Here is a 24,748-nt window from a genome sequence, read left to right as displayed (position 1 = left end):
ACGAGACAACAATTAAGGTCGTGTGTAAGTTGGCTAATAAAAATCAAATTAAAAGACAACTGAGACAAATGTAATACAAAGGACAAAGAAAGAGATGGGGTCAGAGGAATGGTGTTGAATCCAAGAACAGAGGAGGTGGATCCATCTGCCAAAGTGACAGATGGAGATGGGGTAGGGGACAAAGGTGTAGAAAATAAGTTAGAATTACTTGTCATATGAACGGTGGCACCTGAATGACCCACTTGGTAGATGATATAAGAAGGCATTTCGAATTACCTGTCATCAGCAATAGTGGCAGTAGGGTTCGATGAAGAAGATGCCTGTAAGGATTCCTAAAATACTTGAAAGCAAAATCGTCAGTAGAGATGGTAACAGACTTTTCGGCCATATCACTGGTGGAAGCTATCCGAGCATGCTGAGATCGTTGAGCCTTGTACAACTACTTTCGACGATCACGTTTCAGATGTCTTGGCTTACGACAATAGTGACAAACAATCTTCTGAAAATCTGATTTTCGATTATCATAACTAGGCTTCTGAAAATTGTTGGTCATCCCTATAGTAACCTGAGAGTTATTATTCTTGCTTATAAGAGCACTACTAGGATGAGAAACAGACAAACCAGATTGAAAGCTCTCAATACGAAGAACACGACTAAAGGTCTCCTCTAACGACAGAATCTTAAAATCAGAAAGAATCTATGTTTTAGCCATTCCAAATTCAGGTGAGAGTCCATTCAGAAATATCATAACCACCATCTTTTCTCTTTGGGATTGTGGAACTTTGACATTTGGGCTAAAAGGTAACAATAAGGCAAGTTCGGCAGCTGTCCTTTTAAGCCTCATAAAGTAGCTTATAACAAATTCTGCTTTCTATTCGACTTCAAAGAATTGCATACAAACTTCAAACATTCGATGGACGTGTTCTTTTCCCGAGTACAAAAATTCTAAGAACTCTAAAAGTTCCTTAACAGAATTACAATGATCTACCAAACCAACAACCTCACTCTATATTAAAAAATCAAGTTTAAGTTTAACAATGACTCAATCCTATTCAAGTACATTGTGGTTTTCAACCGCATCATTAGCAATGTGAACTGGACATAACTTGATGAATACCAGAATGATTTTATAAAGAGAACATAAGTTTCACTTGAGTAGAAACTAGAGAAAAACAAAAAGAACTCTCCATCTACATAAAGCTATAAATATATCTTCGGGATAAAGATGAGACATCTAGAAAGCAGATGCAATCAAGTCAAAGAAGGTTTGGGATTTAGTAGCTGTACCATATTCATCTTGCCTTGAACCAATGAGAAATCCCACGCAATATATGAATTGATAGACTCCACACTTAATGAAACCTATAAAAGAAATCCACAATAAAAATGGCACAAGTAGTAAGTGACAAAAGATTTATCAGCACAATAGAGGTAAGATATGCAAGCACTTTGATAGTTCGATTTAAGATTTAGACCATCCAAACTTGCTAAAAACTGGCAGCACTTTGATTAAAACCAATAACATAACTGTTCCAAAACATAAGCCTTCCATCCATATGGTTCATAATTGACAAGGCTGATTAGAATTTATTGCACAAAAGGACATTAATTAATGTTCTTGCAGTCAACTGTACATAACTATGTATAAATTTTCCATGAATTAATATTTATTATTAATTATTATTAAAAAAAAATCCATCAAAGTAAAAACTCTTTTAGGACATGTTTGTGTTTCACTGATAGAAGAAATTCCACAAAGAGAATCGTAGCCAGAGGGTACAATAAAGATATCAGTTGAAAGTAGTGTATTTTGTCTTAAGGACATTTTAGTTGTTTGTTATTCTATGCTATTTTTAGTGTGTGCCTTAGTTATTTATTTGGCTCTGTTGTACCCTGTAAAGGTGTGAAATTAATAAGAACTCCTATATCATGGTTTTTTCTCCCTGACCTAGGGTTTTCCATGTAAACTGTGCATTTTCCCTTTCTTCCCTTTTCTATTTCAATATGGTATCAGAGCAAGTTGAAGAAACCCTAGCCGTCATTGGTGAAAACCCACTGCAAGGCTCTCAGCCTATACCGACAAACAGAGTCGGCGATTCAATCGTTGGAATGAGTGGAGCCACTGCTGAGGACATCCACGCCTCTGTTGTACAGGCGGCGAATGATCGTTATCCCATGACAGCTCTTCCGATTTTTCTTGGGCAGACGACGTAGCAGACCTTCCCACTTGGCCAGACCTTCCAGCCGCCGACGCACGGTGGTCAGACGGCACCATCGCAACAGCAGCCGCCATTCCAGAGCACCTGCGCCAACTCCACAGTCGTCCGCACCCGCCACAGCTGTCTGCTCCCTGGCCTGCTCTAGCCGCTGTGCGATCGACCTCCATGGCGCCGGATCTGCTCGAAACGGCCACTGGGCAGCTAGTTCCTCGCCCTAATCTGCCGAACTTTGGCCATCTTGATCGGACAGACATGGGTGGCCAGTGGTGCGTTGCTGAGTTAGGGGAATCATTGTCATTCCACAGTGGGCATCGACCGACTCGTTCGGCGACAACCAGCCATGTGCAGCCTACTCCGGCCAACCTTGAGGTTGGCAATTCAGTGGGTCTTTCCCCAATAATGGTTCAGCAGAAATTTAATAGTCTCCAACAGCAAATTGCAGCACTTGGGGCAGCCCTCAGACGTCCACAAACCTCCAGTCGAACTCAGTGAACCCAGAATTATCTTCACATCTTCCAATGTACACAGAAAATCCGGTAAATGCTTTCCCTGCTTTACCCACATCGAATATTTTGTCTGGGTCTGTGGGAAACTCTGCAGGGTGTATTACAGGAGAAAAACTCAATGGTCAGAACTACTTTTCCTAGTCTCAATCAATTAAGATGGCCCATGAAGGGCGTCACAAATTTGGGTATCTAACTAATGAGATACCGAGAACAAGGCCAGGTGATCCTCAAGAGCGTGTTTGGAAGGAGAAGACTCCTTGCTTCGCTCAGTGTTGATTAACAGTATGGAACTGCAAATAGGCAAACCTCTCCTGTATGCTGCAACTGCTCGAGACATTTGGGATGTCGTTGAGAAATTATACTCTAAGCGACATAATGCGTCACGGTTATACACCTTGCCGAAACAGGTCCACGAGTGCAAACAAGGGACCATGGACGTTACATCCTATTTTAACAAGTTGTCTTTGATATGGAAGGAAATGGACTTATGTCAGAAAATCGTCTGGGATTGTCCATGTGGTGGAGTACAACATACAAAATTGGAGGTGATCGATCGTGTCTACGATTTTTTTGTTGGTTTGAACACCAATTTTGATGCAATTCGTAGTAGAATACTGGGACATAGACGGTACCTTCCCTTATGGAAGTCTGTTCGAAAGTTCAATTGGAGGAAGATCGATCGAGTGCCATGAACAATCCCAGTCCCAATTCTACTGATTTTACTGCCTTTGGTGCAAAGTTGTCTAGGTTTGATAGTGATAAGCAAAACAGTAAAACCCCTCCGATCTACAAACATTACAAAAAATCGTGGCACACGAAGGATCAATGTTGGAAGCTACATGGTAGACCACCGAACGGCAAACGTCGCCCACTGAATGACAAGACAAAATCTGGCCAAGCTCTTGTAAGCGACTCCACTGATGTTGCATCGCAGTCTCAGGTGGCTAACCAAACTAATCTAGGTATTATTGCCCAATCAGGTACCTCTCAATCCTTTAGGGTGTGTTTGATACGTGATAAAAGTAGAGAGTTGAGTTGAATTGAGTTGATAATTATTATCTTGAGAGTTATTATCTGGGGAGTTAAATTGTCTGTATTTGTTTGCAGAGTTAAGTTGAGTTGATAATTATTGTTTGTGTTTGTTGTGCAGAGTTGAGTTGAGTTGGAGATCTGATGCAGTTTTTTGTGAATGAGATTAGTTCTATTTTTTCTGTTTGTTTTTTTATTTCATTCTTTTATTTTTTAGTTTTATGTTTTGCTATTGTTGATTAATTTTCAAATATACACGTATTTTCTCAAATCATTTATGACATAAACTGGACAATCTCAATTTTTTTCTTAGAACATAATAGATTATTTTTCATATATTCTTTTAAAAAACTGTAATAATTCTAATTCTCTTCAATCGATAAAACATACCAACAAAGTATATTTCATATTGCTGCTCAATTAATTGGTATATTGTATATTGTATGTATATATATTGAAGGTAATTATCCCAATTACTAATTGGTATATTGTATGTATATATATTGAATCTTGCTAACTTAATTTTATTATTTCACATATCATACAGTTTATTTTTATATAATATGGATAGTATATTTGGAATTGAAATTGTACATAGAATAATTACCTTTCATTTGATTATGATGGTGAGAATGTGATGTAGTACAGTAACATTTTTCATAAGATCACAAAAATAATATGAACTGACCGAACATGTGGCCGTTTTCAAAAAAAAAATCACAAAATATATGTTCTTTTCGATACTAATAATATCTGTTTCATAATACAAATACAAAAATTACATGTCATGATGTATGCAAAAGTTATCGTTCTTTTCGATATGACAGTCCATAGAAAGAAATGAAAATAGAATCCAAAGGTTTGACGATAAACAAAAAAAAAAAAATCAGATATGGATCCAAACGGCAAAGATGAGGGAAGAGAGAGAAATGAAAATATATTGATTTTTAGGGTTAGTTTTAAGTGGGTAAAAAAGAGGAGTTTTGAGTGGGTAAAAAAGGGGGTTTTAATAACCCATAGGTTTTCTTTATAGGCTTAACAAACATGGGTAATAAATACCCACCCAACCCAACAACTCATACCCATTTATCAAACACCTCCTTAGTCTCCTTATTGAAGGGAAAGAATCCTGGATATTGGACTCTGGAGCAACAAATCACTTAATTGGTTCATCTAACCAATTTCTCTCTTATTCTCCGCTTGCTGGTAATGAGAGAATTCGAATTGCAGATAGATCCTTTGCCCCCGTTGCAAAGAAAGGTCATCTGTCTCCCTTCCAAGGATTGGTCTTACAAAATGTGTTGCATGTTCCGAAAATTTCCTACAACTTGCTGTCTATCAGTAAAATAACTAGGGATTTAAGCTGCAGAGTTATTTTCTCACAAGATACTATTTTGTTTCAGGACTTGAGCTCGGGGATGACGATTGGCACTGTCCGACATGATAGGAGACACTATTTCCTTTCTGACGATGCTGTCTCTAGGAGTTGTTCTAGTACTAGTTTATTGTCTTCATTTACAACTTCTAAAAAATACTATTTATTATGGCATTTCCGTCTCGGTCATCCAAATTTTCAGTATATGAAATATTTATTTCCCCATTTATTTCATAATATAGATGTTTCTACTTTATCTTGCGATGTATGTATGGGCGAAACAACACCAAGTTACCTTCTTTGTTTCACCTCCCTCTTTTACTACTATCTACGCATCTACTTTGTTTCTTTGTTTGGTCTTTCTTTTTTGCAAATTCTGATTTTTGGTGTATTGGAGGGGGTTCCTTATGAGAGCCCAGCGAACTCATCGGAAGATTCCTTCGAGCTCCAGGTCCTGTTGGAGCCTTGATACTGTTTATGATGATAATGGTTGTGTTGAAGGCGATATAATTGAAAACGATGAGATTGGTCCAGACAAAGGCGAGACTGCAGGTAGTGGTGAGTCGTCAGGGGAAAGGAAGGACTTGCCACAACTAAGCAAAGGTGATCACCAGTCTAATGAGAAACCAGGAAAAACCAGGGAGAGTGATGCTTCTCTTGACATTTCCATTGCTTTACGAAAAGGGACTAGGTCATGTACCAAGTATTCCATGCATAGCTTCCTTTCGTATAGTAACTTGTCGTCTGGGTTTAAGGCCTTCACTACTTACCTAGACACTGTAGTAATACCAACTGATGTGCATATGGCTATGGAAATTTCTGATTGGAAGGCTACCGTTATAGAAGAAATGAGAGCCCTGGAAACTAATAAAATATGGACCATGTAGCTCTACCTAGAGATCATAAAACCGTTGGATGCAAATGGGTGTTCACGGTTAAATACAAAGCTGATGGAACTATGGATCGATACAAGGCCAAACTGGTTGCTAAGGGGTTTACTCAGACTTATGGGGTTGATTACTCGGAAACCTTCTCTCCAGTGACAAAACTGAATACGATTCGAGTGCTCCTCTTAGTGGCAGTTAACAAAGACTGGCCTCTCCATCAACTTGATGTAAAGAACGCATTCTTAAATGGTGAGTTAGAATAAGAGGTTTATATGAGCCCTCCTTGTCTGTAAACTCAAAAAATCCCTATATGAATTAAAGCAGTCTCCAAGGGCGTGGTTTGATAAGTTCACCACCTTTATTAAGTCCAAAGGGATCATTCAGGGGCATTCTGATCATACTTTATTTACAAAAAAGTCAGCATCTGGGAAGGTGGCCGCTTTAATTGTGTATGTTGATGACATCATTCTATCAGGGGATGATAAGGTTGAGATTGTCAAACTAAAGCGGAAAATGGTAGATGAGTTCGAGATTAAAGACCTAGGAAGCTTGAGATATTTCCTTGGAATGGAAGTGGCAAGATCGAAAGAGGAAATATTTGTGTCTCAAGCAAAAATATATTCTGGATCTATTGAAGGAAACCTGGATGACTAGATGTTAACATATTGATACTCCTGTTGAAGTTAATGCTAAGTTGGGAAATTCTGTCAACAAAATTCCTGTTAATAAAGAGAGGTATCAACGTCTAGTGGGAAAATTAATTTACTTGTCTCATACTAGACCGGATATTTCCTATGTTGTTAGTGTGGTTAGTCTATTTATGCAGACTCCTTGTGAGGAACATATGGAGGAGGTCACTCAAATACTGAGGTATTTAAAGTCTACTCCAGGAAAGGGCCTAATATTCAAAAAACATGATGAGAGGTGCATTGAGGCATACACTGACTCAGATTGGGCAGGATCCGTTACAGACAGAAAGTCAACGTCAGGATACTGTACCTTTGTGTGGGGTAATCTAGTTACTTGGCGGTGTAAGAACCAAGGCGTCGTTGCAAGAAGTAGTGTCGAAATGGAATAAAGGACTATGAGTCTGCATATGTGAGGAGATATGGTTGAAGAAAGTCTTGTCTGACCTTCACCAAGATTGTGATGCTCCGATGAAACTCTATTGTAATAATAAGGCAGCTATAAGTATAGCTAACAACCTGGTGCAACACGACAAGACTAAGCCTGTGGAGATAGACAGACACTTCATTAAGGAAAAGTTGGATAATGGTAGTATTTGTATTCCCTACGTTCCTTCAAGTGAACAGGTTGCTGCCATTCTCACCAAAGGGTTACTAAGACAGTTTTGAAGTCTGTGTCAGCAAGTTAGGTCTCATTGATATTTACACCCCAACTTGAGGGGGAGTGTTGAAAGTAGTGTATTTTGCCCTAAGGGCGTTTTAGTCGTTTGTTATTCTCTATTATTTTTAGTGTGCGCCTTAGTTATTTATTTCGCTCTGTTGTTCCCTGTAAAGGGGTGAAATTAATAAAAACTCCTATATCATGGTTTTTTCTCCCTGACCTAGGGTTTTCCACGTAAACTGTGTGTTTTCCCTTTCTTCCCTTTTCTATTTCAATAATATACAATGGTTTTAACAAAAAAAATATCAAGTCTAAGAACAGTGAAATATTTTCATCAGAAACCAAAATGAACAAAACATGTAAATTTAAAATATATTAACCCGTAACCTTTTTCTACTTGTCTCAGGGGATAGGATCCAAAGCTGATGAATCCGATAAATAAGCAAAAAGAGTGGGAATAAAAGAACACTGAAGAAAAAATGAACCTCATAAGTCTTTCCAGCTGGAACACTAATTTCTTTGTAGCTATCACTTTTCCTGCAGAAAGAGATAGTGATGGATAGACAAATAGTTACAGAATGAGAGAGAACAAAGTGTTGCTAGAAAGCAAATAAGTATGAAATTTTAAGGGTGCATTTGTTGGTTTCAGTAAAAGAGTTGGCATTTCACATTTGTGTTTTCGACATGTGCTTGATAGCAGATTAAGAAACTGGATGACAGCTTGAAAAGTTGTTCAAAACGAGTTTGATAATATATATATATATATATATATATATATATATATTAATGAATGGCAAGTTTGATAGTATATTTATATACAATGAAAATAGTTGTGGTTACAAACTAAATATTTGGTTGAAATTTTTGTATAACTATTATTCACCATATTATATAACTTATAATATATTATATGATACATCTTTTAATTTCAATAAAAGATAAACGAATGTACAACATGACTATTTATTGAAGTTTTTATCTAAATTTAAATTATGAATGCAATAAAATCATAAACACTGTTTTTATGTTTCTATAAATTTCTACCATTTGGACCTCGAAACCCAAATACAATTTTCAAAAACAAATCTATCAAACAAATAGTCATTCAATCCCTCTAATGCAATCTTAAAACAAGAAACAGAAACAAAATTGCATACTAAACATGCCCTAACCTTTTCACATTGATTGATTTAATACAATAATCCTATTTAGGTTGAGTTTATTCTGTGGTTGGTCTTATACAGGGTGTTAACACTATGGATTGGATTCAGAGTCATTTCTCCTTTTGAACTTAAGTCATTCATCGTGGATTTGCCAGTTTTCTAGGTGATTTGAAACCATTTGTTTGTGGCTTTTGGTTTGTATTTGCTGATAACAGGGACAATTGTCTAATGATGGAGGAGATTTTGCTTCATCCTCCTTTCAAGGAGAAGGGTTGGTCTTTTTGCAGCTCTTTGGGGCATTTGCATTGAGGGAGTAATAGAATCTTTAATGGAGTAAGGAGATCAAGTGAGGAGGGTTGGTTTTTAGCTAGATTTAATGCCTTGCTTTAGGTGTCTATAATTAAAATCTTGTAAGTATTCGTTAGGTCATAGTCCCTCAGACTAGAGCCCTTTCCATGCCATGCACTCTCCACTCAAGGAGTAGCCCACCAATGAACATCACCTTTATTTATTATTATTATTATTATTATTATTATTATTTTATATAAACAACTGCTTTCATTGAAAAAAAAAATGAAAGAATACAAGGACGTACAAAAAATAAGCCCACCAAAACACCCCATCTAAAGAAAGGGGTTCCGGCTAAGAAAAATTCCTCTTAGAGAACAGTTACAAAAAAGCTTCAAACCAGAAGCCCAAAGAGACACATTGTCCTTAACTGAATTCCCAAAAACCCATTGCACACCGAAGCAAGAAAATAATTTCCACCAACAATTACTTGAGAAGGAACAATCAAAAAAAAGATAATGCATTTCTTCCCCATTAGCTAAGCAAAGAGGACATATTGAGAGTGAAATAAGTTTGTTCTGTAGCTTGTGTTGCAATGTGGATAAGCAATTGAGGGAACCATATAGAAGAATCCGCACCAAAATATTAATTCTTTTAGGACTCTTTGATCTCCTAAGAGCTTTATAACATGCTTTATCAATTGGAGAAGCAATCAAATATTTTGACAAAGATTTAACCGTGTACCTTCCTGAGGTATCCAAAGACCACAATCTGGAATCCTGTAACCCTCAATCTTGCTTAGCAGTTGTTGAACTTCAATGATCTCCTCTTCCTTTAGTTGCCTTCGAAGTGAGAGGTTCCAAGAACCGATAACTGGGTCCCATTGATCATTACACTGCCTTTTGGAGCAGAAGCTATTCGGAACAGCTTAGAAAAACAGTCTTTAAAAGATATTTTTGTACACCATGAATCTGTCCAAAAGAAAACTTTCCTTCCATTGCCTAGTTTAAACTTAGCGAGGGATCCTAATTTACTCCATGTTCTTGAGATGCTGGTCCAAGGACTTCTCAAGCTTAAACCACATTTGCCTGATGTGTACTAAAGATGTGGGTCAACTCCGTGAATACTTTTCACAACTTTGCACCATAGGGAGTCTTGTTCCTTTAGAAACCTCCAATTCCATTTAAACAACAAAGTTGTATTTCTGTTTTTCAGAATACCAATCCCAAGGCCTCCATCAATTGGAGATTTGGAAGCTAACTCTCATTTTACCAAATGATTCAGCTTTCTGCCTTTATGGCCTTCCTAGAAAAAATTACATAAAATTCTCTCCAATTCATAAATCACCGAGCAAGGCATTAGAAATAAGGAATGTAGTAAGTGGGAAGATTGGCCAAAACCGCATTACATAGAGTTAAACGACCTCCTTTGGACAAGTTATACCTTTTCCATCTATCAGGTTTATGGTAGATCTTATCAATAATAGGGTGCCAAAAAGAGTATTGTTTTGGGTATCCACCAAGAGGTAGGCCGAGATAAGTGAAAGGCAACCTGCCGACTTTACAATTTAGCCTATTAGAAGTAGAGATCAAAGAATCCTCATCAATATTAACTCCATAAAGTGCCCACTTCTCCCAATTAATTTGCTGTCTGGAACACCATTCAAATAAACCTATTGTTTGAATAAGAATATCTAACATTGCTTCATAATACTTGCAAAAGAGAAGAGTATCATCCGCAAAGTGCAAAATTGACAAGTGCACCTTGTCTTTGCCAACTAAAAACCCTAAAAATCCTTCATCCACTGTCATGGGCTCTTTTAACCAATTCACTTAGCACCTCACTAATGATGAGGAAAAGAAATGGAAATAATGGATCCCCTTGTGTAATTCCCCTTGAAGCTTGAATACGTTGTCTAGGTCTTCCATTGATACAAATTGAGAATTTTGGGTTTTGAATGCACCCATTAATCCAATCAATCCACTTTGTATGAAAGCCCAATAGATTAAGGATTCGTTCTAGAAAACTCCAATCAACCCGATCAAAAGCCTTCTCAAGATCTAATTTTAGAATCCACCCGTTCTTCTTGCTTGCTCTATAGTCTTCAACTGCTTCATTTGCAATTAGAATGGAATCTAGAATTTGTCTTCCTCCCATAAATGCACTCTGTGTACTAGAAATGATGCTTGGCATTATCTTTTTAATCCTTTCTACAAGTACTTTAGAAATGATCTTGTAAGTGGAGGTAGTTAGACTTATAGGTCTAAAGTCTTAACCTGTGACGAATCAACCTTCTTAGGAATTAGGCAAATAAAATTTTCCTTCATACAAGCATTCAGCTTTCCATTAGAGTGAAATTCCTCAAATTATTTTTGAAAGACAGCCCTGAAATTCTGCCAAAATTCAATGAAAAACTCTATTGTAAAACCATCCGGCCCGGGAGCTTTGTTTTTGCCAAGAGATTTAATTGCTAGGAGGATCTCCTCGCTTCGAAAAGGGGCAATTAAAGCTGAATTTTGAGCAGCCGACACACGGTTCCAAGTAATATCAGAAGGAATGGCTCGAAAACCTGGGATTTTCAAATACAAAAACGTGAAATAGCATATTATTTTTTATTCAATCTCTCGATAGGATTGAATTGTTGACTCGTTGCTTGAAACTAATTCAGTAATCATATTCTTTCTCTTTTTTGCTGAAAGAAATCTATGGAAAAAGCCAGTATCTTCATATCATCACCCAACTTTAACCAATTCAATTTGCTTTTTTGAATTTTCTCTCCTCTAGAAGGTATAAATTCATAAGATCTCCTTTGATGGCTAATCTAATGTCCATTTCAATAATTGAAAGATCTTCTCTCTCGGCTTTTGAATCAAAAGAGGCAAAACTCAGATAATAAATCTTTCCCTTTTCTTTTTCTTTCTAGCTCATATTCCGCAAACCAGTATTTAACTTTATCTTTTACCTTGCAGCATAAGGCCTATTGTAAAACCTGCCCAACCTTTTGATTGGTCACGATCCAAGACTTTTTGGATGACCTTTGAGCATTCATTAATCCTCATCCAACTATTGCAAAAACGAAAAGGGGAAGGACCCCAAGAAACTGCTCCAACCTCTAAAAGCAATGGAAAATGATCCGAAAATAGCCTTGCTTTTCTGCTAACTCTTGAGTTATCAAATAAATCGTCCCATTATTTATTGATGAGGAATCTATCTAGTAGAGAATGTGATTTTGAGATACCATCCCTAGACCATGTGAAATTTCCCTTAGATAATGGTACTTCTAACAGCCCTACATCTTGAATGAACTTATTAAACTTTTTCATTCCTCTTGTAACTCTTCCAATAGGAAATATTTCGTGACTCCATCTTGTTATGTTGAAGTCTCCTCCAATGCACCAAGCTTCCTCACAATAAGCAAAAATTGAAACAAGTTCTGGCCAAAGATGTCTTTTTTTCCCAACAAGTAGTTTTGCATTGAGTCATGATTTTAACAAAAAGTGAGTATCCTCCCTTTACCAAAAGTGAGTTCCAAAGGCAAAACTTTGCTTTCATCCCACATGGTAAGAATACCTCCAGATTTACCAAAAGCCTCCACAAATGTCCAGTGGATGTCATTAGAGCTCCAAATGGATTTAATAAATTGAACATCAATAAAAGATCGCTTTGTTTCTTGAATCAACACTAAATCAGGATGCTGATTTTGTAAGAAATGATTCAACATTCAACATGGTCTGTTCAGATTTGTCATTAAGTCCCCTCGTGTTCCAAGAAACAATCTTCATGCTTTTGACACCTCCTTAGGAGGGGCTATTTCCTGCAACTGGAAACCACAAGCCGCAACTAAAGAGGAAAATTTGGAAGGAATTTGAGATGGAGAGAGGTATGGAGCACTCACAAGAGATTGTTGTTGCTTAAAAAATTGTGCTCTATATGCTCCCCCACTTGATCAGTATAATAATCTTCAATTTTTTTCAGGCTCTTCATGATCGGATTCTTCACTACTCATACTAACATCTGATTCATCGTCCGACTCTTGAGAAGAGGGCTTCTTATATTCTTGAGAAAATGTGTCGTGGATGAAGGAAACTTTCAACCCTGGTACCCTGAAATTATGATGAATGATTACGGGAGAGGAATGACGTTTTCTTGAAATTTTAGGCTCTTGTGCGATGAGTACTCAAACACATTTATCTTCTAGATCATCTGGATTATGAAAATGATGCACCAAGGAATCTGCTGTCTTTGTAAACTTTTGAGGTGAAGAACATACCGGATCTCTAAGACTCAAAACCTCTTCATTAATGATGTGAAGTTCTTGCTCAAACTCTATTTCTTCTACAACTTTTTTTTGATTAAACAGATTCTGATCTGAAGGCAACACAGAGCAGAAATTAGAGAATGATTGTTAAGCTTCTGAAGCATTCTCGAGGCCTTCTTTTTCTTTTTCTGACGCAACCTTTGAGTTTTCTTTTTGAAGAGTGCAACAAGGAGCCGAATGGACTTCTTGGCCTGCTAAAGAATTTTCAATGAACATATTATTACTAACCTCGTTGTCTGGGTTGGAATTTTCTCTCTCCAAATTAATAGCCGGCTGTAAATCAACAGACAAATTTAATTTTTCAACCTTGCTCACGTTATTTGGTGCAATGTCCTTTGGAATACCTTTTAAAACTTTAATATCCTCCTTCAAAGAGTCTATCAAGAAGCCTTCATCCATCATTGCTTCTTTAATGCGACAGATGTCCAGGGAATTTGAAAAGTCATCTGCCCCAAAACAAGTTTTGGCAAGTCGCTGATTGTTTTGAGCGATCAAAGGATTAAATCTTTCAAAAGTATTCCAAGCAATAAGTCTTCAAATTCCCAAGAAGCGGGAATAAAACCACAAATATTCTCCTTGATCTTAATATAGGCTGATGAACACTCTAAAAAATTTAGTGTTTTTTATGAGATCTCAACTAAACCACCTAAATGATGCCCAATAGCTTCAAAAACCGAATTCTTCCAAATTAGTAATGGAAAATTCTTAATTGAAATCCAACCACCATAGCATGAAGTAGCTTTTGGGATGGAATGAACTTGTTTTGACCAATGTTCAAGCTTCAAATACATCCTTCCACATTCATACCATTTATCTGATAAGAACTCCTCAGCAATCTCCATATGAAACTTGCATCACAAAAGGGATTAATTGAAACGTTTCCTTGGAAAAAATCCTCTATAGTTGTTTTTACTTCAAGCCATGAGCGGTACTCCATTAGTCTTGTTACCACAATTAGAGAAGGTAGATTTAAATCCAACATTTCTTTTTCTTTTCTAATCCAAACTGGAAAGGTGGGAACTTGATCTTTCTTGCAATCTTCAACTCTTTTATTTACTAATGTTGCCTCTCCAGAAGTGGCAACTGCTTTTGCATATGATCTTCTAGAATAATGATCAATCGTAATTGGATTATGAACTTCATGCACAGACTCTGATGGGCAAGATGGCAACTAACCTTCAAACTTGAACTGATCATTTCAGCAAAAGAAAGCCAGCCTTGATCATTCGCACCTGCAGGGATATGAATATTGCGGCTACCTCCTGAGGAAGGCCAAAATGCGATTTCTGCAAACCAAACAGCCTTGGTTCTAAACTTTGCTAATCTTTCAACTCCCTGATCTAGCATAGCCTTTTTAGAGAAGAATGCCTAAGGTTTTTCATTAGAAAGCTTATGCAGCTCCATTTCTAACCATAACATTGTTTGCAGACCGAAAGAAACTTTCTGATTTTTTTAGAAGTCTTCCACTAAAAAACTAGAATCCTCTTGCCAAACGAAAAAAAAAATGGTCATTGATATTACAACTTTTACCTTCCATATTGAGTTAATCCAAAACACGAAGATAATATATGTTGAAAGTGGCCGGAAAAGGGGAAAGAAATGCTGAAAGAGCTTCGGAATTACTGATTGGAGGAAACTGAGGAGAGAGGAGAGAGCAAACTTACCTTTCCATCTACTCCGGAATACCATGCCTTTCTTCAATAGAAATCTTCCTCCCAATCCCAGATTTACAAATCAAGAAGAATTTTCTATCTATTGTTACCTTCCCCATCTCTTAGATTTCCTCACATTTTGAGAGAGAAGTTTGAGAGAAAAAAGTTAGAGAGAGAGTCTATACTGTTTCGTTTTATAGTTTGTTGCCGACATAACGGCATAACTTCTTTTTTAAATGGAGTCTGTTTGGCCAATTTAGCTCACATCCCATGAAGGGACTTCTTCTCCACCGTAACCATAATCAACTACTTTGTAATTTTCTCTCTCCTCTTCCGTTTAGCTTTCACCGTCTCTAGCTCTTCTGCCATTTTCAGCATCCACAAGTTCTCCTCCGCTCGTCTCTCCACTTTTCCAACCATGTGTCTGTCAAAATGTTCTCCCTCCTCAGTCCCCCCCCCCCACCGCCTCATCCTTTTGCATGTGACTGTTAGGCAAGTTCGTCCTTTGTCATTTTCCCATCCGGCCGCCTCTACAGTTTTTCAACCATGTGTTAGCCAATAGGTTTCCCCTCCACTTGCCTTGTCTCCTTTCCGCCAGTACTCTTCTCTTTCTTCCTTTCCTCCCCAACTTCTTCTCCATCTTTTGGTTAAATTTTCACCATATTTGTTCTGCCCCACACCTCGATTTCCATATCCTCTGTTGCCATAAAAAATCGCTACCGCCTCCACTACCCCGCATCGAAGACTCCTCGCAACCAATAACTTCAATGACCTTCGAAAGATTGTCGCATTTTTCCCAATATTTGTCCCATTTCTCATCCTATTGTCGATCACGATCACAAACTAAACATCCTCAACCCATTGTCGCGTTTCTCCCAATATCTGTTGTATTGTTGCCCTATGTTCGTCGTGTTTGGTCAAGCATCTCTATAACTAACACTAACTTCAGCAAACAATTCGCATTTCATGATCTATTCCCAGAATCGATGCTCTGGTACCAATTTGTCATGATACCAAAACACAAAAAGAAAAAAAATAAATATATATGTATATATATATGAAAACACCAAAGGAACTATATTGCAATAACAAGAAGAAATTACAATATCAATAGCTTTTCGAGAGGGCTACACCTCTCCCACAAGCAATCCACTAAGGACCGTCTTACCATAGTATGGCCTCCATGTTCTCCCGACACTCTCTCAATTTCTAACTAATTCACTCCTAACTAATTACTCCTATGCCCGTACTAATATCCTACTACTATTAGTACTCTCATAGCCTCATAATAATTGTGGTGCATCAAAAGGCATGAACTAGGGCAATTTCGATGTTTGAAACCCGGTTAATAAGAATAATACTTTCTTGTCTAAATGGCTTTGCTATTTCCCTCCAAAGCCAAGACTTTGCACATAAATTAATTGTGAGCAAAAATGTGTTCAGGCTTGTAGGTGGGGGACTCCAAGGCAATTTACAGTGACCCTTGGTCCCTTGTAGGAACTCATAGAGAGTATCTCAAAATAGTATCCTTCTGTTCAGACAAGTAGTTTCTTTATCATTGTGGATGAGACTTGTGTTCGGTTATGTGCGGATCATAGCATTGGCTGTGATCCATTGTCTATTTATTTTCCTCGCCTTTACTTTTTTATCTTCCAACAATAATGTCCCCATATACCTTCCTTAGCCTTTTGGCTAAGATCATGTGTAACAATAATGCCCCCATTGCATTGAATTATACTCGAGCCAGTTCCTCATTTGAAGATGAAAATCTCTGTCGACGGACTCTTGATTCTGCTGAAATTTTCTGCTCTGGTTCTATGGTTACCAATTTGGTTTCCTCATCCGTCACAGTCACCTTATCTGTCCAATCACTAGAGGCTGGAAGTTCTAAAAACGGTCTGATTCTTTTCTTGCTTGACGTACATACTTCCAGATAATAGTGAAAACATCACATAATTTATCATTAAGTCTGCTGCAAGACAAGATCAGTCGACATCTTGTGATGAAGGCTCTCTTGCAAGTTGCACAATTTTATTTTTGAGTTAACATCGTTGATGTGATTTGAAGTTCATCTGTTCTCAAGTTAGGTCAAACTAGAGCATACTTGGCAAGAATTTGAATCATTTACTATCAGTTTGTTGTTCTCAACTTCTATGTAGGAAGCTTCCTATATGGCTCTAGATTTTAGTTCTCATCCCTTGAGGAGCATATTTGTAAGTTTCCCTCCCGACCTTCAGTTTTTTTGTTTGTTTTCCTGGTTTTTGGTCCGGTCTGTCCTTGTTTCTTTCTTCAGATGTTGCTGTTAAGCATGTTACCTATCTTAATGAAAGCAATGTCTTTTATCCCACATAATATACACACAAAAATGTCAATGTACCTCTCATCTGCTGCACAGGCCACATCTGCTGAAATAAAGAACGGAGCATTGTTGAAGACCTCGCTGGAAAAATATGAGGACAAAATTAATAAAATGGAGATACTGAGAACCAGAATCAAAATACACCATGGCCTTGATGGGCTTGTGAATTTTTCTCGGAAACAGGCATTTTATTCATAAATGATCAAGAAACACTAATCGAGATACATGATTGCAATTCTCTCTTGAGGAGAAAAGAGACCCCCTTATAACTACTGAATTACAAAACTGCCAAAAAACACAAAATCGACAACCATTACAAAAGAGCCTTCCAACTAAAGCCAATTGCATGGGAAGAGTAATGAAGATGGGAAAAAGAGGACTTAGAAAGAGAACATCACTAGGAGGCATGATTCTTTACAAAATCACATCTATTTTAGTCAACTTGAATTCTGACAAAATATTGTGTCACCATACATTGTAAACAATCATTCTTGTATCTAATTGTTCCAGAATAAACCTTTAAGATACAAACAACCAAGACATATCACTCTACCCCAACACCCCCAAAGTTATATCAATTACATAATTTCAACATATTTATACTTTCATAGAGAAACTAACGTCTAAAGCATGATGAAGTTCCATGTACGATTCAAAATATTCAAATCAATAATAAATCGAAAACTATCCATGGCATGCAACCCATTGTGGGCCTTCAAAGTACCCAAAAGGACTAAACATATTGGAAGCTAGTTATGCTAGAGGCAGAAATATTACCGAATGAACCCGAGGAACCTCTCAAGCTCAGAGGTGTACACATCAACCGCTTGCTCCAATATAACAAGATGCTCCCTTCTGCTCAATATAATTGCAAACATGAACCATCAAGGCAAAAAAAAAACAAAAAAAACAAAAAAAAACAGAGGCAGAATGCCTTTTCCCTCGATGGGGAAAAGAAACAATAAATTACTCCTAATATAAAAAATACTATAATTCAATGAACCACTGTAACATAAAAAGAAGTAAAGATTTCTTACCGTTTCCCAGCATCAAAACGTCTCCATGATAATGAAATACAGAGTCGAATAAGGCGGACCATTGTGGTAAGTTTATACAAAGGTGGTCCATAGCGTTGTCTTTGTTCTTCCATTGGCCTGTTAATTTTCACACATTATCTTAAAATATAGTATACTGAATGGTTCAACAACTCTCAGGAACTGTTCTTACTAGTTATTTACAATAATTGAAATTAAAACTAGATAAAACTTAAAAAACTGTAGCGAAAGAAGTTACCCATCGTCATCATTTATTTTCTGAATGAATTCTAGCAATACCTGCATTAGAAAGTAATGAGATTGCGAATTATGACATATGGTGTTTATAATTTTGATTTGATAGCACCATTCCAAGGTGCTACTTGCAAAATAGATCAAAGAAAAGTCACAGGGCTTCTTCCCTGAATATTCTTTGAAGGGCTGTCAAAACATTCTTCCTTTAGGTTTGTCTTTCCATCCATAAATCCTAAAGAAGAGCTTTGTAGCATTGGTCCACGGGATTCTTTTTTCCCTCTGAATGAATTAGCGCACAAAAATTGCTCCATAGTTTCTTTGATTGTTTTAGGAAAGCTACATTAAATGCCTATAATTTTTTTACCAGAAAACATCGCCACTTACAACCAAATTTACAATTGAAGAAAATATAATCCACTGTTTCATTCTCCACACACAAAATATACCCGACAGACAAGATGGATAAAATGGTGAAATTTATATGACCGATCACTGGCATTAACTCCTCCCGACCAGAGTCAGAGTGACTAAACAGTTAACAGTTTGCCTTCATAAAAATATTAACAAAGTGAACACTGTTAAATAGAATAGCCTCTCACAATAGTTTCCCCCTTATCAAATAATGTTGTCACTCCCGCAGAAGTGGCCTAACTATCTGCTATTAAATCTCCAAGTCCCCTTTATTACATCCTTCTCCTCCTCAAATAAGTGAACCTGCGAGGTTGCTTATCACTCATCAGAGAGCACAATGACTAGCAAGAAGATTGATTGGTGCTCCAGCACAAAAAAATGCCCTTCTATAACCAATTTCATCACCTCAATTATCTTCTGCACCTTTACAGTGCTGCTACTTCCAAAGACCGTGTTAAGGAGTTGCATGAAACACACTCAGAAAGTACGTTTTTAGAGTTAGAATTTTATTAGTTTTATTGTTAATTTGCATTCGTTGATGCACTTTCATATTTAACTGGTAGGAATCAAGCATTTGGACCGGAACGGGTTATTTTTAGATTAAAAATGATGAAAATACCTCTATAATAGGTCAAAGTTTGACCTAAGACAAGAGAAGGGATCAAAGTTGATGAAAAGTTGCGAACTAGGCAAAAAGAGGCGTCAAAACCACGTGGGTGGCGCTGTTCCGCTGCTTTAAAGCCCACAGTTCATATTAAACTTTTTATTTGGATGGTCGTTATAGGCGAATGACCACTTATTTTCTTCGTCTTTTTGTTCTCTATCCATCTATAATATTAGATTTTAGAGTTTCTTTCATCTATTTTCGGTAATCAAGTCAAGTAGTGACAGATTTTATCTTTTATTTATCCAATTCCTACACAATTTGGGAAAACATTTGCCTATATAAAGGAGGGTCTTCAGCAGCTCTCATCATCGATTTAGAGCTTTTGAAGCCAAGAGAGGGAGTTCTGAGTAGAATACATAGGCTCCTCAGTGCCGAAGCCGATTGGAGAGCATTGGAGGGTCAATTCCATCACAGAAAGATATCGAAACGCTGGATAATTCTTCCTTTCCCTTTATTATCTTGGATTATTTTCTGTATTTTCATATTCCTGCTATGGTTCAGTCCATGAAAGCCACGTTAGGCTAGATTTCTCATAGTTTTAGGGATAGATGAATTATTTGGCTTAGTTATTAAACACTTTGCTTCTTGAATGTCAATTTACATTTATGTTTTCTAGCAGGACCTTTTTTAATGCTTTCGAATGTCTGATCAATGTTGGAATGGCTTTATGATTTGAATCTTGCTTGAGAGAGTAAGCTTTAGATCAAATCATGCATGCTAGACTATCATTTGAAAACACGAGAGTAGTCAGATAACGGTAGAGGTTATTGACGAAGAGTCTTAATCCTTTGCTTAATTATTTAGTTTCAAGAGATTAATAATTAGTAATTAGGTTAAAAGAAAAGATCGATCTTGAGAGGGACAATCCAAAAAAAAGACTTCTTAATCTAGATGTTATGTTAATTGGTTCAAGAGTAAAAGCAATTGTAATTAATAATGTCTTGGATTAACTCTATTCCCTAAAATGTCTCTTGTTGATTAACTTCATATTTGATCACTTTTATTGCTTTCTTAGATTAACTTAGTTGAGTTTACAACGCAAGTCGGTCCCCAAATAAAATTGGAACGATCTCTGAATAGCTAAAAGATTATCAATCCGATTCTCTAAGGACGATACTCTGTCTTGGACTAAACTGGTAATTTAACTTAAAATAAAATAAACACAATCAAAAAACAAACAAACAACAGATGGAAGTAAGCTTTTCTACCGGAAGGGGGAGGACTAATTCTCTCACTTCTTTCTTTATCAACAAACGCAGGAGGTATAGTCATTGGCCAGGGAGTAAACATAGGTGTATTTACAGTAACCCAGAATATTGTACCTCTGGAACTCCAACCAAATATTTCACAAGGGTTTTGTAGACACCTGTTGCAGAACCAAGCTGTGCTAACTGTCTCCTCCTGAAAAGGTAATCAATAACTACCGACTACATTATAAACCCACATACAAGCTCAGCCAAAATAAAGGCACCTAAATCTAACAAAAAATACCTTTCCATCTGTTGGTTCCATAAGAGAGCATATCGATCACGTATACTTCCTCCAGAATTAATCAAAGCATCAACCTCTGCTTGCTTATTTCTCTCTGATCGTTCTCTTTGCTGTCTAATTATCGTTCCTCGAAAATCTTGAGGCATGTAAGTCATAACTGCAGATATATTTTTCTTCATAAGAAACTATCAAACATATAGAATATAGAATACAAATGAACCATACAAAAAAGATGCAAGAATTGTAAGAAAAGGGAATCATCACAAATACAACAGCCATCCAAGAAGCACTCTGGAAAAAATCAACGGTTAACTCCCACTGAAAGGCTAAAAAATGGAAAATTGAAGACTCAAAAGCCAAACGTGAAGTGTGATACTAAACAATACTTCCACATCTTTCGCAACCCAATAGCATCATATCACAAATTTAGAAGTCTTTTTTTTTTTTTTTTTTTGGGGGGGGGGGGGGGTGTGGAACACCAAATTTTTGGGATCTCAAGGACAATGAATGAAACTGAGGTCTATAATTTTCTTTTTCGCTTCTAGATAGCCCACTCTTCATAAATAGTTTCTCCAAGTGATCCCCATTTTTTGTTCAAACAAATTGGATATCCTCCTTAATATCTCCTTTAGTTGGCTACAATCCTTCTCTTGTTTATTCATTTCTTCTAATACAACGGTTCTTTATTAGCCAGAACAAATATAGAAATCAAACAATCTTCAACCAAACTACATTGTTTCATAATAAGAGTACATATCGAACCATCAACCAAATGACAGGTGAAAAGTTTTGAGACAAGATACACTTTCAAAAGAACGTCCTCTTCAAGAATAATGATCTGTGAATAGTAACCTGTGTTGAACACGTGCTCAGAATTTTTAGATTGGAAAGCCACCAAAGCATGTAAGGTATTCCGAACTTTTTCTTCTAACTTTCCAATAATATTAGCAAGTTCAGATTCACCAGTTGCAGACTCCTGAACCTGCAGTTTAAATGCGTAGATAAGTTTGGGCTCAGCTTCTAAAACTAAAACAGCTCAAGATGCCACCACAACGTTAGGACTTCTATCGATAATATATACGCTTCTTCCTAAACATGATTGACCCACAAATCTTACCTCTTGAGGCCAACGAGATTTTTCAAGCAGAAAGAGAATTTCTTCCACATTTTCCCGATTCTTCCACATATTCTCATCAATTTTATGAGGAGGATGTTGGTTTGCTTCATCAAGAAGGATGCTTTCCTCTGAAATGATGATGATCCCCACAAGAAAAGCAACCAACATCAGTAATCAAAGATTAAAATGAAGTGGTTCACAGCAAGTGTGAGAAAGCACAATTCAGAGCACAATAATAGGTGTTAAATCATCCATTATGATGACAAATTCAAAGGAAAAACAAGAAGGCGAAAAAAATTGAACTGATCTCAAAATAGATCTAGAGATAATTTCGTATTAAAACCAACTTCTGTGACACAATGACAACAAATGCAATAATAAAAATTAAAAATTCCAGTTATCTCTTTATATCACGTCTTTGAATGGTTGCTCAGAAACATAATTTAAAAGTTTTAAATCACAATAGCCCAACTTGAACGGTGAAGATCATGAGATTAACATATATTAAGTAAAGTACTAAATGCATGACATTCCAAAGACATGCGAGAACTGCAAACAAGCTCTCGAATCACACTATAGGAACACTCCAGGGGCGAAGATCTAAAAGCAAACAAGCTCAAAGCTTCAAATGATCAGCAACCAGTGAGATCATGCCCGAGACCGCAAGCAAAAATTCGTTAAGAAACAAGTCAATGGTGAAACCTGAAGTAGGCGGGAGTTCATCAAGCAAACTGTTCGCCAGAGCGAGCATCTCAGTCGAAAGGCGAGAGACATGGTCAGGTAGAGGCGTAAATGGGTACTTGTCATAATACGAAGCAAGAAAATGCCTGGTTATCGGCACCAGACCCTCCATGGAAGCCATTTTTCGCCGTTACCTTGGTTGTCTTCACCGAATCAAAATCTTTCAGTATAACTGCTACACTCTGAAATTTCCTCCTCAGATCGTTTGAAGCCGAAGAAGATATCGTCAAAGCAAATTAGCAAACGAAGATATTCCACCGTCGAGAAATTCTCCAAGTTCTTCTGGTAAGCCTTTGATCGATCGTCAAAATACTCGTAGAGGTAGAGCAACAAGAAGACGGCTCTACGCCGCTACCCACGGTTCTTCGATCGACTTGTCGTCATCAATCGTCCATTCTGATATGTATGATCTATCCTCTTATCGACTTGTCGTTTACTTTTCTCCCTTTTTTTCGTGCAGTTTTTTTTCTTTTTATGTGTTAGTATATTGCCACGTGCCCTTTACGTGGGAGGGTAAGTCAAATTGTTTTCCCAACCTAGGTACAAGGGGCACAGGATTGGGTTTGGGGGATTGACGATTGGCAACCCAGATAAATCTCCAATTCAACCTTTAAAATTCGATTTGGATTGGGTTATTGGATTATTTTTTTATTTTTTTATTGACTTAAAATATTTAAATTTGTGTACAACACATATTAATAATTAAAATTTCATAAAACTTAAATATCAAATATCAAAATCCAACTATTACAAACATCATAAAAATATATATAAGTTATAATACTTATAAATTATAATATATATTTTTATTAATATTAGAAATTCGAGTTGGGTTAGGTTAACCCGAATTTTTAAAAGTGCAACCTAAACCCAACCCAACTCAAAAAACATAAAAAATTCAATGTACCCCAAAATTAAAACTAACATAATCCAACCCTTACAATTTGGTTGGATAGTCTGGATTGTTCGGGTTGTCGGGTCATTTGAACACCCTACAAGTTTAATCCTCTCTGTAAAGAAAAATTAAATTGGTTCCTATGATTTTAAAAAATGTATTTTAGCCCTTCTTATGTTTTGATAAAACTTTATAAACAATTTTTATAATTTGATAAAATTCTTATAGGTTGTTTGGAGTGTTGAATTGGTTATTAGAGTCTCAAAGTATTGTAGTCGATGGGTTATAATAATCTTTATTAGGGTGTAGGATATTTTAGTTTAGATTATAATAGTCTATTTTTGGGTTACATAATATTTTAATTTGAGTCATACACGAAGAGGGATGATGGTTACAAATTAGTAAATACGGTAGGCAATGAGGGTTTTTATAATAATTGAGAACTTTAACTATTATAATGGGAAGTATAAATATTGTAGATAGACTATTTTTGTTTGGGTTATAATAGTCTGTATTCGAGATGTATATTAATTTTAATATGGATTATAATAGTCTGCCTATATGTGTGAGAAAGAAAAACCTCATATGAGATTGATATCATGATATAAAGATAGAGAATTATTTTTTATTCACATTATGTTTATGAACGTATATAGCAAATAATGTCAAATGGGTCAAGTGAGTGATTGTCAGATTTAATTAAATTTTAATATTACCAATGTGACTCATGCTCTTTTATCTTTTGGTCTATTATTTTTATTAGGTTAATTAAGTAAAAGATAATTTCCTAATAATATTGAATGGGTTATTAGCCCAGAGGACAAGTTGAGAGCTAAACACCCCATGAACTATTTTATGAGTTTTATCAAACTACAAAGATTAAATTCTGATTACATGTTATAGGGGTTAAATTCTAATTTTCTCTAAATCATAAGGATCAAATTTGTAATTTAACCCAACATTTTTTTAAAATTCAAATTCAACATGTGTCATT

The 24,748-nt window shown here is 36.5% G+C and overlaps 1 protein-coding gene across 7 annotated transcripts in view; it reads right to left on the bottom strand.

The window, feature by feature from the left end:
- The window catches only part of LOC120073287 (retinal-binding protein), a 28,882-nt gene extending 5,386 nt beyond the window's left edge, over positions 1-23,496 (bottom strand). For all 7 annotated transcript variants that reach the window (XR_016528212.1, XR_016528213.1, XR_016528214.1 and 4 more), the window contains exons 1-11: positions 22,821-23,496; positions 22,119-22,246; positions 21,854-21,983; positions 21,002-21,158; positions 20,833-20,911; positions 18,437-18,477; positions 18,181-18,297; positions 17,921-17,998; positions 17,162-17,224; positions 7,849-7,900; positions 1,288-1,362 (exon numbers count right to left, since the gene is read on the bottom strand). Coding sequence is in view for 4 of the 7 variants with exons in the window: in XM_039026036.2 (XP_038881964.1) it covers positions 1,288-1,362; positions 7,849-7,900; positions 17,162-17,224; positions 17,921-17,998; positions 18,181-18,297; positions 18,437-18,477; positions 20,833-20,911; positions 21,002-21,158; positions 21,854-21,983; positions 22,119-22,246; positions 22,821-22,980 (1,080 nt within the window). In the remaining 3 variants the exon portion in view is untranslated. The remainder of the gene's footprint in view (positions 1-1,287; positions 1,363-7,848; positions 7,901-17,161; positions 17,225-17,920; positions 17,999-18,180; positions 18,298-18,436; positions 18,478-20,832; positions 20,912-21,001; positions 21,159-21,853; positions 21,984-22,118; positions 22,247-22,820) is intronic.
- Between the last annotated feature and the right edge of the window lie 1,252 nt (positions 23,497-24,748).

Source organism: Benincasa hispida, chromosome 3, assembly GCF_027475165.1.
Source record: "Benincasa hispida cultivar pf3 chromosome 3, pf3_genome.v1.1, whole genome shotgun sequence".
Lineage (NCBI taxonomy): Eukaryota > Viridiplantae > Streptophyta > Magnoliopsida > Cucurbitales > Cucurbitaceae > Benincasa > Benincasa hispida.
The sequence above is the reverse complement of the archived record's forward strand: the minus strand, read 5'-3'. Positions and strand labels throughout refer to the sequence as shown.